General features: G+C 39.4%; 1 protein-coding gene across 5 annotated transcripts in view; it reads right to left on the bottom strand.

Moving 5' to 3' along the window:
- Window positions 1-14,031, bottom strand: part of MYO1B (myosin IB) — a 178,389-nt gene that overhangs the window by 20,803 nt on the left and 143,555 nt on the right. For 2 of the 5 annotated variants that reach the window (XM_007965683.3, XM_038000622.2), the window contains exons 18-24: window positions 13,149-13,349; window positions 11,427-11,520; window positions 10,414-10,563; window positions 7,115-7,183; window positions 5,010-5,096; window positions 4,643-4,729; window positions 2,758-2,844 (exon numbers count right to left, since the gene is read on the bottom strand). In XM_007965683.3, the coding sequence (XP_007963874.1) occupies window positions 2,758-2,844; window positions 4,643-4,729; window positions 5,010-5,096; window positions 7,115-7,183; window positions 10,414-10,563; window positions 11,427-11,520; window positions 13,149-13,349 (775 nt within the window). The remainder of the gene's footprint in view (window positions 1-2,757; window positions 2,845-4,642; window positions 4,730-5,009; window positions 5,097-7,114; window positions 7,184-10,413; window positions 10,564-11,426; window positions 11,521-13,148; window positions 13,350-14,031) is intronic. The other 3 variants (XM_038000623.2, XM_007965686.3, XM_007965688.3) reach the window with 3 other exon arrangements.

Raw genomic sequence — 14,031 nt, 5'->3', positions numbered from 1 at the left:
AAAGTTTGGAAGAAGTTGATTCCAGCTCTCATGGATGACTTGGAGGGGGCTCAAAACTTCAGTGGAGGAAGTAACTGCAGATGTGGCGATATATCAAGAGAACTAGAATTAGAAGTGAAGCCTGAAAATGGGACTGAATTGCTGCAATCTCAAGATAAGATGTAAATGAACAAGGAGTTGCTTCTTACGGATGACCAAAGAAAGTAGTTTCCTGAGACGGAATCTACTCCTGATGAAGATGCTGTGAACACTGTTGAAATGACAACAAAGGATCTGGAATATTCCATAAGCTTAGTTGACAAAGCCAGTGACAAGGTTTGAGAGGATTAATTCCAATTTTGAAAGAAGTTCTACACTGGGTAAAATGCTATCAAATGCCAACATATGCTATACAGAAATCTTTCAGGAAAGGAAATCAATCTATGTGGCAAACTTCATTGTTGTCTTAAGAAACTGCCACAGCCACCACAACCTTCAGCAGCCACATCAGTCAGCAGCCATCGACATCAAGACAAGACAAGACTCTCCACCAGGAAAAATATTACAACTTGCTGAAGGCTCAGATGATGGTTAGCATTTTTTAGCAATAAAGTATTTGTAAAGTATGTACTTTGGCATTTTAGACATAATGCTATTAGACACTTAATAGACTATAGTAGAGACAGCGTAAACATAACTTTTATTTGCACTAGAAAACAAAACATTTGTGTGATTCACTTTATTGTGATATTTACTTTATTGCAGAGATCTAGAACTGAGCCTGCAATGTCTCTGAGGTATGCCTGTATTCATATTCTAGTTACTGATTACCATTTGCCTTTTAGCCACGGAGTTGTCAGATCCACAAACATTTCTAATCTCAAACTAAGGTGAGAAGGGACAAGGAGAAGAAAAATGTTACCTAACAATTGGCTCCTGAAATTATAATAGCATATGAAGGCAGACAAATGAAGTTACATAAGAATATATCCTTAAAAATATACCTGAAGTCCTACTATATTTAGTTGAGCTCCATTATAATTGAGCTCATTGCTACATGCATTTTGATATTCCACAGGGCAGGTTATTTCTCCCAAAATACAACTACAGACCTTTAAAGCCCAGTGACAACATGCTGGCATATATGATGGTGCCCCCTGGGGGAAATAGGAGTCTTAAAAAGGCTCACTGCACTTTGTAATTATTTCCACAAGAAAAGTCAATCATTTGAGAGGGCAAAACTATCATTCATATTACCATGATTCTCTTTTAGAAAAAAAAAAAATACAAAATTATTATATTCTTAGACTTCAAGTAAGTTTGATCTTATTTCATACAACAATACTGGTAATATAGTAAAGTACTTCTGTTTTGTTGGAGACTGAGAGGAAAAAAGTTATGTCTAGAGTAAGCCCAGTTAGCTTCTGCTAAAATAATATTCCCCTACAAACTGATTGTGCTTTGTAAGTTGCTAGTGCACACCCCTAATGCAAAAATGTTCTGAAATCATATGCAGTTAAACCCAGAAAACTGAAGATAAACATATTACTGATGGAAATCATTTTATAGAGTAAAAATCCTGATTCAATGTTAATTTTCCTTCCTGTTATGAAAATTAGAATGCAAATTAGAAGATGTGAATTAAATGGGAAAATGTTTACTTTTGTTTGACTTTAAAGAAACCGGTTATAGAGCTTGTTTGGACTTCTTCGAACAGAACATCTGTTAAAATTCATATTTAAGTTACTTCTTCATTACTTCAAATATTACTTGGTGAATACTCAGTATAATCAAAAAGGATAATTTACTAAAATTTATAGGCTGAAGTTGCAGGAAAAAATGCAGATTATTCAAAGCAGGATTCAGGGATATTTCTAATGGTTGTTCAGATTTAGAGTCAATGATCTCTCAGATAATATTCAAATATTTAGAGTAAGATTAAATATCGTAGGATTAAAGTAAAAACAATGATAAGAAATACTGTCAAAAGGGGCCTAATTATCCCAAAAAGGCAATATGGATGGCTTCCTATGGTGATTAATTATTGAATTTGGAAGACCAGATCCTTACATGGCGTAAAGAATATTCTGAAGCCTTTTCAGAGCTTGGAGTTATTTACTTATGTGTAGTTCTGGACACATAAGTGTACCCTACTATAGTAAGCACACTTTGAAATAAACCCTGCCATAATCACAAGGTATTTGAATTTGAGGTTCTCTTTAACATGAATGATCCACTAGTCTCTGAATCTCTGATCTCATTAATCAAAATCTGTAAGCTTAGTGATGCAAGACCCTTTGGTTCCTATACTGAACAATTAGAACAATGGTCGCTCTGAAGAAAGCTCTACTCCAGGCAGCCATTACTGGGGCAGAATTGGCATAAAAAGGGAAACAAAAGCCTGGCATCCCTAGGCTGCTCAATGTGGATGTAGGGTAGCTTTTAGCTCAACTCTTGCAACTGTGTCTCATAGATTTTTAAAAAACAACTTTACACTCATAAAGATAACAAACTAGAACTTTGATAACATAGTATCTTGAATAAAACATGCCATATTGCTATTACATTAAACCTATTATTTAAAGAAATAGAAATCACAAAATCAGAAAAAACATTAGTGTATAGGTTTCTTCTGAAAAAGGTAAAACATTAAGCAAGATGACATTCTACAAGACTGTGCAGACCATCAGCAAGCATAATCAATCGTTTTCTCAGGGTTAGTAGGTGCCAGGCTTTATGAAGTTCACCCTGGACAGAAACAAGTGGTTGAGGAAGTACCTTCAGTCCAAGCCAGTAAGCCCAAATGACAGCAACTGCATGCTTACGCCTAGCCTCCTCCTTCAAGCGTTTCAATTCCCTTCGAGCCTAGAATGTTTTAGATAGTAAACAAAAGAGACAGCCCAATGCAGACAGCACAAATGACCAGAAAAAGATACCCCACCAAACAGAAGAGTCAATTTATGAATAAGGATTTCAGAATGACAGAGGAACAGTGCATAATAATTTAAACCCAAAGAATTGGTGCCAGGCTGGTGCAGCGCTTGTATTTTCAGTGCACTGAGATTCTGTTCCAGAGGAGGGCAATCTGTGTGGTTCCCAAGGTAATCATTTCCCACCCCTTACTTCCATTCTTTTTCTTTTTTCTTCCTTGTTCTCTCTCCCTGTTTGCTGCCTTCTCTACACCCTTTCACTCCCATATGAAAGCCTTCAAACTCTGAGTAACAGCCCTAATGACGTCATTACACTCCCCCTTGCTGACAGCACATTGGGCTGAAGAAGCTATGCACTCCTGTCTGAGTTCATCCCTTTGGATAGATAAAAAGATAACTCTTGTGAACAATCATTTAGAAAACTGGGAGGAAAAAAGGGTTATTTCTCTGAAGTGCAAACAAAAACCAAAACTAACAAAACTCAAAAATTACTTCTAGTCAAAAAATGAAAAGTGGCATGTATAAAAATTCAATTTTAGCTAAGGTCCCCAAAGTGAAATATACTGAAGACTGAAGCAATTATAGGTTAAACTTATAGGTTTAAAAATTACTGTTAGGGAAAAAATAATCTTAGACAAGCTATTCTAAAGGATATAAATAGGCACTAATTGTTCAAGATATTATAGTACTGAGACTGGGAAATGAACTCACTGGATGGAGAAATCCTAGCAAGACCCATCTAAGAGTCCTTTTGCTTCTGCTACAACATCTCCCGCAGTTGACTAGAGGAACAAGTTTGTTCTTCACAGATTTTTCAGGAAAAGCACAAATGAACAACTTGGGTTAGTTTTTTGGCAAATTAAGCTCTTTATGCAGGCAGATGTTGACTTTCCTCATTTTCTCACAAGATCGGCTTACAATGTTGACAAGGTGGACTTCAAAACACAGGACTCTGTTGATGTTTGTGTTTCTAACTGGAATACACATTTTTAGCAAAGATGACCTTTGATTTTCTAAGTAACAAAAACATCTAAAAATCTTGTCCCTTGGGGTATGTGAAATGTTCACAGAGCCCACGACTATGCCTGGGGATTAGTGAGAGTATTTCAGGAGGCCTTTGTTTCTGAAAACAAACAGCTGATGCTGAAATTCCTGGGATTCTTCAGTGGCAATTATAGCTAGCTGTGCATGAACATAGTTTTCTGTTAAATCACAGATGATAATTCTTTGCACATGTAATATTTTGCTTATAATAATCAATGGCTGCCACAGTGAGCCTAAAAAAAAATTTCATTCATAAATTAATTTTTTAAAGACATATGTTAGAGGCATTTCCATTGTCAACATGTTGCAGAGACCGATAGAAGCCCAAACTTGAACATTCCCAACATGCGCAACCCCTCCAGAAAACCTCTAAAAAACTGCTAGCATTCATCAGTGGGGAGGGGGGAACCTAAACATGCATGTTATTTAAGAGTTGTTTTGTTTTGTTTTAAAGAGCAATGGTACTAGTGCCTTTTTAGTAAGCAATTAGTTTCATTGGCCTACGCATGCCTAAGCTTCCTGTGCATACTACTGAACTAATGTTTCCAGGTGTGTTAAATCTGGCGGCTAGGACATGCACCAGTGTGAGCCACTATTAATTGCAGTCATTCAGCCCCTAATAGTCTAGAGATAAGGACTGATTATTGCAGAATTCCCGGATGGAGTGTTGGGATATGTGCATCAAGTACCTTAGATCCAAGCCAGTAAGCCCAAATAACTGCAATAGCATGTTTATTCCTAGCCTCCTCCTTCAGCCGTCTCAGTTCCCTTCGCGCCTGTGATGCATTTGAAAAGGAGTTACAGAAAAGTTTAAGGCAGGAAAGGTTACTGCTGGTTTTCAATGAAGAAAGAAAAAGAGAGACACTAGTCACCACCAAATGGTAAATGCAAAAGCATGTGCCACCACCCCACAACAAAATGTTGGAAAGAGCAAGAGGCAAACACGTGCTCAGTAGCTCAAGCCAGTGAAACATTTTCTGCCCTTGAAGCCGAGGGTTCATGGTTCCACATGACATTACTGCTGACCCACCACCTTCCTTGGGGTCTCTGGCCTACCTGGGTCCCATGCCAATATGCAGCAATGGTCGTGACTGCTTCCTTACAGCGCTTTTGATGCTTCAGTTCCCGCAGAATTTTTCGAGCCTAAAGGGCAGAATCACCCAAAAGAGAGAATGTTTAAAAAAATGGAATTGACAGTGACTTGAAAAAAAAAACCTGAAGAGATGATTGTCCTAACACCCACGATATTGTGAAAAATCACAGGTTAAAGAAGGTGAAGGTGACTAGCCCCAAACTGACTACGAGAAGGTGGACAATGAAGACATCATCAAGCATGACAGTGTGGTTTCCACGTGATTGGAACAGCAGCCTCCCATGCCCTGATACACAATAGGAAAAATCTGACTACAGCACCATAAGCTGGCACACATCTGTGGGATGAAATAGTTCTCAGAAGGTGGCCAGAGGATTCCAATGATCCTCTGAAGGCCACTGTATCTCTTTCCTTATTATTGCCTGGAATGTAACTGTAGCTGTCCTTCTTATTCAAGAGATTTTTATTTTTAATTCTTTTTTTTTTGAGACGGAGTCTCGCTCTGTCGCCCAGGCTGGAGTGCAGTGGCCGGATCTCGGCTCACAGCAAGCTCCGCCTCCCGGGTTCACGCCATTCTCCTGCCTTAGCCTCCCGAGTAGCTGGGACTACAGACGCCCGCCACCTCGCCCGGCTAGTTTTTTGTATTTTTTAGTAGAGACGGGGTTTCACCGTGTTAGCCAGGATGGTCTCGATCTCCTGACCTCGTGATCCGCCCGTCTCGGCCTCCCAAAGTGCTGGGATTACAGGCTTGAGCCACCGCGCCCGGCCTCAAGAGATTTTTAAAACTGCAAAACCAAAATAATCTCATTGATCCCAAACCAGCGGTTTCTTTCCATTAGTTGCTGGAAACTGATTGTATGGGGGCCAGGAGGACACCTGGTTTGAAGGTGGACTTTGGGTCCTTCCTCTAAGGTCCCTAGCCTACAAACGGGGCCCCAGGGTCCAGTCATGAGGCCAAGGAAGAAGCTACAGGCAGCAATTTCACTTACTCTACATGTTCAGATTTGTGTTTTGCCATTTGCCGTAGGGCAAATACTAAGCCCTTAAGTTGTCGAGGGCCTGGGCAAGGTCAGTCAGTGTTGCTGGACTCGGGACCAAGGGGCTACTCTCTGAAAGGGCTCCAGGCCTGGGCACTACCCCTCTGGATTCAGACCATGCCACAAAATCTCCTCACAGGAAGAGGGTCAGAACATGCTCTGAAGTATCGCTGACCTAGATGAGGGATCCGTAAACTTTTTCTGTAAAGTGCTTTTGGCTCTGAAGGTCACACAGTCTATTGCTTCGACTTGACTATACCACTGTAGTGCTAGAGCAGCCAGCCAATCTGTGAAATAAATGAATGTGGCTGTGTTCCAATAAAACTTTATTTATGTACACTGAAATCTGTATTCCATAGACTTTTCGTATGTCATGAAATCATCATCTTTTCCTTTTTTAAAAACAACGGTTTAAAAATATAAAAACCATTCTCAGCTTGCAGGTTGTATGACAGGCAGCAGGCTAGATTTGGCCTGTGGCCTGTAGTTCATTGACCCTTGGCCTGGGGCCCATAGTTCATTGACCCTTGAACCAAGCCTTGGCAGGAAGGACCTGGAACCAGGCTGTCCACTGTGACGGCTCCCCCATGTCCCCACCACTAGTCCCAGCCAGATCTCAGGATCTTTCAGTCGTGATGGCAAGCCTGCAAGATGGTTACTGGACAGTTATGGAAGTCACTGGGGTAGGGGTTCTGAGTATGAAACCAAAGGCTGTGAGACAGCCTTCTGTACTACAGCTTTTCTCAAAAACATGGGGCAAAGGGATATTGAAATCATGTACGGGTATTACTTCAAGGACTTCCTGCTTAGAGAACAAAGCACTTAAAAAGAAAGCTGGTTAGAAGGAAGTGGCCAAGACATGGTCACCAGGGTCCCTGTTTGGCCCATAATATTTATTCTTTCCATCTGACTGTTTATAGGCAAGGCAGGAGACAGAGGAGCCCTCCCCTGCAGGGTGAGCCTAAAGACATTATCCTTTGTGAAAAACCAGAAAACCCCAAATAAATAAAGCATACTTCTTTTAAACTCACCTTCCAACCCCGGATATAAGACTGAATTACTAAGGCGGAACTCTTTGTCTGCTGGTACCTCTTTTGTTGCTGTAGGATAAAAGGGGAAGATATTGGCAGTCGTAGTTACATATCTGTAACGCACACAAGGACCGAGAAAGGGTATTTGCTCACTTTGTCTAACTGACTCTTAATTATCCATACTCCTTCTGGAAACCAATACATAAAGAAACCAAAATATTAAACAATCCAATATTATTACAGTTAATCCAAAGTATGCCTTAAGGATGCTGAATAAAATAATTCCTAAATGACTCAGGACACCGCATTATTATCATTACTTTCTTCGTCTCATGCTGTTATAATACAGGGTTCCACACATGGCAGATCCTCAGTAAATGCATATTGAATGAAAACTCACTGAGTTCTGCATCTGCTTTTGAGTGTTCTCTCTTCTTGGTATCATTTCTCACCATGCTACTTACTGGACTCACCTCTAAACCTCCCTAGTTTCTTTTAGGTTTGCTACTTTTACTCTGCCTCAAGCTGGAAAATCAGCTAAAAATTTAAGTAAACTGCTATCAATCAACTAAATATTTCTATATTGAGCCTCCACTATGCATAAAGCCTTTTAATAGAACCATGAGGATATAAATGTGCATCTGACTCCATCCCTGCCCTCAAGGACTTGAAGTGGACACAAGTCAACAGTATAAAGGATAAACAGTACCCTGGGAGAGACAGCACAGACAGCACAAGAGGCAGGCTCAGAGGCAGCAGAGCTTACTTCCAGGTGGGGAAGGTCAAAGAAGACCTAGTGAGGCTCCCAGCTCTGGCTCAACAAGCTCAATGCCCAGAGGCCTTTCTTACTTCCAGGGCTGATGCCTTGGAGTGGAGGCTGCTGGAATACTCCCTAGAAAAGTGAGCTTTTACAGTATTCACTTTGGAATATACACTGAAACATGGGCATCCCTGATGAAAATTCACAGCATTTCAAAGTACTAAAGTCACATTATGAATCCTTCATGTTAGAAGTGCTAGATGATGGCTCAGCCCCCATTCTCTGAGGCGGGAGATGCCTTCCCAGGCTTCCAGGCTTTGTCTTGGAAAATCAGAGGTAATGGGTGATGGTATCAATAGATGGGCAGAGGACCAAAAAAAGGATGCCAGGGAGAAAATCCAAGAGGATCCTGGGACCTCAGACAAGGCACTCACCTTCTCTGAGCCTCAGTTTCCCCAGCTGTTAAATGAGGAGATGGAAAATCTCTAGGATTCTTCCCAGAGTAATATTCCACAGATGTATGAACAACCTACAGCTATGGTATCTGACCATCACTCTGACATCCATTTGGTAACCTCTGTGTTTTGTTTTTTTTTTTAATTCATAAATGTCTTGAAAATAACTACATCTCACTTGAAAATTCATCTCTAGGAAACATGAAATATCACAAAATATGGAATAACTTAAAAGTAACCAGCAACTAAAAAGGAGCATTCAAGAAATCTTTTGAGTTATCTGGTTGACGGAAAATAATGAGTTTAATCACTGGCTTGAGTAACATGCAGTGAACTGGTTGAGGTATGTAGTTCAAATTTTGAAAGAGATGTAACACTAGAGCAAAGTTAATGCATTCTCTAAAACTGGGGCTATTCTTAGTTTTCATTCTACAAACTAATATTGCTTATAACTCCTGACATCATGAACTAATGATACATAGTGACATTTTAAAATCTGGTGATATTAAAGATTTATATTGGGAGAAAAGGTACAAATAATACTTGATCTTCCTAGTTCTTGGTATTGCCTGTTCTTTCTCATCCTTCTGATCAAATGGCCCCTCCCAGAAGTTTCTCCTTGACCACTCTTAGGTCACATCCCGCCTCCCCATTATTCTTTATCTCAGTTCTCTGTTTCCTTCCTAGCACTTACAACAGTCTATAATTGTTCTGATTATTTGTTTGCTTAAATGCATATTGTCTTTCACTAGATATAAGCTTTAGGAAGTCAGGAATTAGGTTGTTTTGTCCACCTTGCTAACATGTTTTAAAAATATTTGTAGAATTCAAGACAGATGAATCCAGCACACTTGTAAACTTTGCTTAACGACCTCAAAATAAGAAATTATAAAAAGGGCTCCTTGAGGACTGCTTACTTGTTGGTCCTCCCTTTCTCAGCCAAACAGAAAACAGAGCATTATGAATCTGCAGCAGAGTTAAGGATGCTACTATGTGTACAGAGGAGACTCCACGGTCACCAGGCTGGGTGATAACAGTCCAAAGTGCCTTTGCAGAATGCATATGAATGACTCTATCATTCACATGGCTGGGCAGATTAATATTTTAAGACTTATACTGCTGGTTATAATCTTAACTAGCATGAGCCATTGTAAAGATACTCTCAAGCTGATTTTCTTTAGCTTAATCACTTAAGTACCTCAATAATTTGTAAAACTTGGAAATAATAAACCAAAATGTATTATGTGAGAACACGTCAGCGTAAATTATGACTCGATTATATACAGTCCTATAGCAAAGTCTCTTTATGGCTGAAAAAGAGGAAGAATATGAGAAAGGAGATGTGAGTGCAAATCTAATCCATTTTGTGAGAACACAGCCCAAGTTTCAATTAACCTTGAGGCAAACCTTCAGGCTTCTCTCAAACCTGCGGTATGCCTTCAGCAAAACCTCTACAATCAAGTGAGGAAGGAAATGCCAAAAAGAAACTTCATATTAATTAGGTAAACATTATTTATTATTGAATCTTTCCCCTATAGTTAACAGAGCCAGACACCTAAGGACTAAAGAGAACGCAATCCTTTAACCAACACCAGAAATCTACAAAAACATGACATTAGCTTTCCGGAATTAAAGCCACTTTCAAAGCTGCTACAATCAAGAATAGCCAATTACTTTGAAAAACTAGCCCAACCAAACCAAAAGTTTAAAGGACATTGTCTCTTCCAATCTGATGACCAAATTAAAAATGTATTTCCAACCAAATACAGCTAGATCAGTGAAAGGCAGTGTGGTACACTGAACTTGAGCTCTAATACTGTCTTGGATTAAAATCCCAGCTCTATCACTTATAGCTATGTGGCTGTGGGCAAATTACTTATAGCTATGTGGCTGTGGGCAAATTACTTAACAGCTTAGTGTCTTAGTTTTCTCATCTTTAAAAAAAAGAACCATTAAGAACATTCATTATCTCATGAAGTTGTCTGGAGAATTAAGTGTGTAAAAATCACATACATAGTAAGTGCATAATAAATGTTGGCAAATGAGCATTGTTATTACTGATTTAAAATGACTGAGACTCTTACCGCATATCTCCTATACCAGGCGGCAATCACAATTTGGCTTTTTTTCATTAGCAGGAAGTGTGTGCGGCATTTCCACCCCCGGTAGATCTTCTGAATGAGAGTGGCCAAGTCCTCCAGGCGTTGTTTCCTCAGGTCTTCTAATTTGAATAACTAATAAGAAATGATAGATGGTCTTATTAAAAATCCTCTGAAACCTCACAGCACACACCGAAAGGAATTTTCAAGAGACAAAAATGCCATCATGTTGGAGTCAATTACATTGAAAAAAAAGAATTGAATAACCATATTCATTATACGTGATATGGATAATGGTCCGTGAGAAAATTATTTTGATGAATTCATGAAAGACTTACAATTTTTATTCCAGTGATTCAGAATTTATGACAAATCAGAGAGGGGCTGAATTGAGCTTAAGTTTACCTTCACACAGTCTATGAGGATGCAAATTACTAATGGAAGGCAGATGCTAGAAAATTCTCTCTTAAATGAATTAAACACTTTCCAAAATCTCAACAGTTCCAAATTACCAGTCACCTGCTATACTCATTATACTTCACACTCATCTATTCATTGACAAAAAGATTTCCTTGGGGTTCTATAAGGTGGAAGTATTTTTTTACTTAAAACATTTTTTTCATTTTAGTGCTTTCCTGTGTCTCTAAATAATAGGGCTGTAGTTCTTAAAATTAACGTATAATTCAGGTATTACAAATACAGACTGAATTTACCTGGAGTTGCTACGAACGTTGTACTGTTGTCCTAACAGTTTCTTTGTGATTTCTTAAGTGTTGTAAACTCTGTCAGGGCAAAGACTTTGATGGTTCATAAAAAGTACACATTCTTCCACTACCCCTTACCTGTCCATGCCTCTTGGTTATTTGTAGATAAACACACAAGTGTTTTGTGACATTCATGGTAGCCTCTCACATAATGTTATAAAGTTAAACATATTTTAAGAACTTTCCTATATGATTCCAACTTAAGTGCAGAATGCAAAGGTTTTGGTTACATACTGTTCTTGGGTTTCGGATGAAAATCTTTGATCTACCAAAGGAGTATTCTTCCACAGGAATCTCTAATTCATTAAATAGGACCTCCACACCAGACCTAAAAAAATAAAAATAAAAACAGTGAGTTTTCTGAGTTACAAAAAGTTTTATCTTCTATCACGGTTATCAGGTTCTCAGTGGTATAAAACACAGCTTGATTTCCAAGTGTGACTGCTCTTTCAGTAATCATCCTTCTATCAAAGAATTTTCCACAAATTAAACCAAGTCAGTAAACACTGAAAAAGTAAATTTGCGTTCAGAACTATGTATTCTAAGAAAATGTGGTATTAAAGCCAATTTCTTGATTTCATTAGTAGAGGCAATACTTGTATCAAACATACGTATAATGACGTACCAACCTAGGCCAGGACGGTGTGCAAGAAACTCAGATCTATTTTAAACTCACTCAGTTAATTCCTGAAAATATTTTAAACATTGTTTCTGCCCCTGAGAATACAAGCAGAGTCCAAGAGACAGTCCCAGACCAATGGGACACTAAGGAACGTGGGCCTTACCCCGTGGGAGCAAGAACTGGACTTGGCCCTGACCTCTCCATCCTTGACCCTGGTTTCAACATCAGTCTTTAGTACTAAACCTCACTCCACCCACCTGAGGACTAGATGCCAGGCAGCGAGTGAATACATGTTCTGTATTATGGTACCTGTTTACCATAATATTCTGGAAATTAGCAATGGGAACTGAAACAGTACCCAGATCCTACATTAAATTAGGGTATTAAATTAGGCATCAGAGACCACACCATACATCTGTAGTTTCTAGATCTTCTTATAATACAAGGTAAGTGTCCTAAGAGTGCTGATGTTCCTGTGAAAGGCCAGGTGCACTGAGAATGTATAGGCAATACCAGTATAGTTAAATGAAAATCGCCCATATCCTGCCCATGCCCATGGAACAGGCATGTCAGCCGTCCAGCAGTATTCAGAGGCAAGCTTCTTCAGCCTGCAGAGGAGCAGCCTCTCTGATTGGTGAGAGCAGAAGGAAGGTCACTGAACAAGCAAGGCTCCATTTCTCTCCTGCAGCAGCTGCCCGTCAGTACACAGTTCTCTCTGCCCGGGGAGAGCTTGCAGGACACGGGGATGCACCACTGGGCCTGCGGTGTCCAGCACTCTGTCTGGGACTGGACGAGTAAGTGCAATTCAGAACAGACCAGCTGAAAGCTGTATGGCACCGGGTCCAAGCTAAATTCTCTAATCTAGCTTTCCCAGCAGTAACACTGACACTGTGAATCCTACCTGCTTGTACTGTCTGTCGATTTAACTGGTACAGATCTAGGCAAAGAGAGGGACCTTCACCCACCCACTGATTCTCTCTGCAGCCAAATTCTTCATGGGAAAAGTGACAAGTGGTAATCCAACCTGTCTCTAATTCTACCCTTCTATGATTCTACACAAATATAAATGTATCAAATTACAAATCATCTCCTACGAACCTACCTTGGAAATATTCTAAAAATTAATGTTATTGCCATACAAGTCCCAAATGTGGATTTGTAAGTCTTGTTTTGACCTTAGCACAAAATGGTATCCTAATGGAAGAATGTCCAAAACAGAAGTTACACCCAGTTTTTCATAAAATTCTGTTTTATGAATTTTATGTGGGAAAAAACCCCATATTATTTGACTACTTAAAACATTCATTATTAAATATGGTCACTGAATTTCTTACCTGGCTGGTCCTTTCCAGTGAGGCCATGTCTGTTTACAAAGCATTTTGTATCTTTCTAGGCAAGGTTCATAGGCCTGCCTGAAGGCGTAGCCTGCCCTCCGCACTCGGACGTTCTCCAAAAGCCCCAGGTACCTGATCTGATGACACACTAGAGCCTCGGTGAAGATGTGTGCTGCTTTTTTATCATTCGGTTTGATACACCTTAAAGATTACAAAGATTTTAGGTTACAAACTGCCTCTTATGGATACAATTGTCTATGTTTTAATAAAGTATTATATATAACTGTTTCATAGCAAAACAATTATTTGTTATTCTTAAGAAACCCAGACATTACTTTTGAAATTATTTCAAATCATTTTACAACAACCTAAAAATAAATACAATACTGCAGGCACAGTAATTTTAAAAAGAACACACTAATAAATGCAATAATGTGGATGAGTATCACTGACATTTCACTGAGTGAAAGTCCAACACAAGAGTACATGCTGTAGTTATGATTCCACTTATATCAAGTTCAAGCAAAACTAACCCATGGTTAAAAATCAGTATTGCTGTTACCTCTGGGGAGAGGCAGTAGTGGGGGATCGACATGCAAGGGACACAAGGGAACCTTCTGGACTGATGGGAATGTTTTACCACTTGGTCTGGATGGGGTAACACAAGCACATACATCTGTAAAACTTCAAGAAGCTGAACAGTTAAGATCCATGCACTTTAATGTGTATGTATTATACCTCAATAAACAGATTAAAAACGCTGTTTCCTCCCTATATCTGCTCTCCTTTCTTTTTTTTTTTTTTTTTTTTTTTTTTGAGACGGAGTCTCGCTCTGTCGCCCAGGCTGGAGTATAGTGGCACGATCTCGGCTCACTGCAAGCTC

Source organism: Chlorocebus sabaeus, chromosome 10, assembly GCF_047675955.1.
Source record: "Chlorocebus sabaeus isolate Y175 chromosome 10, mChlSab1.0.hap1, whole genome shotgun sequence".
Classification (NCBI taxonomy): domain Eukaryota; kingdom Metazoa; phylum Chordata; class Mammalia; order Primates; family Cercopithecidae; genus Chlorocebus; species Chlorocebus sabaeus.
This window is presented reverse-complemented; position numbering and strand designations above follow the sequence as displayed.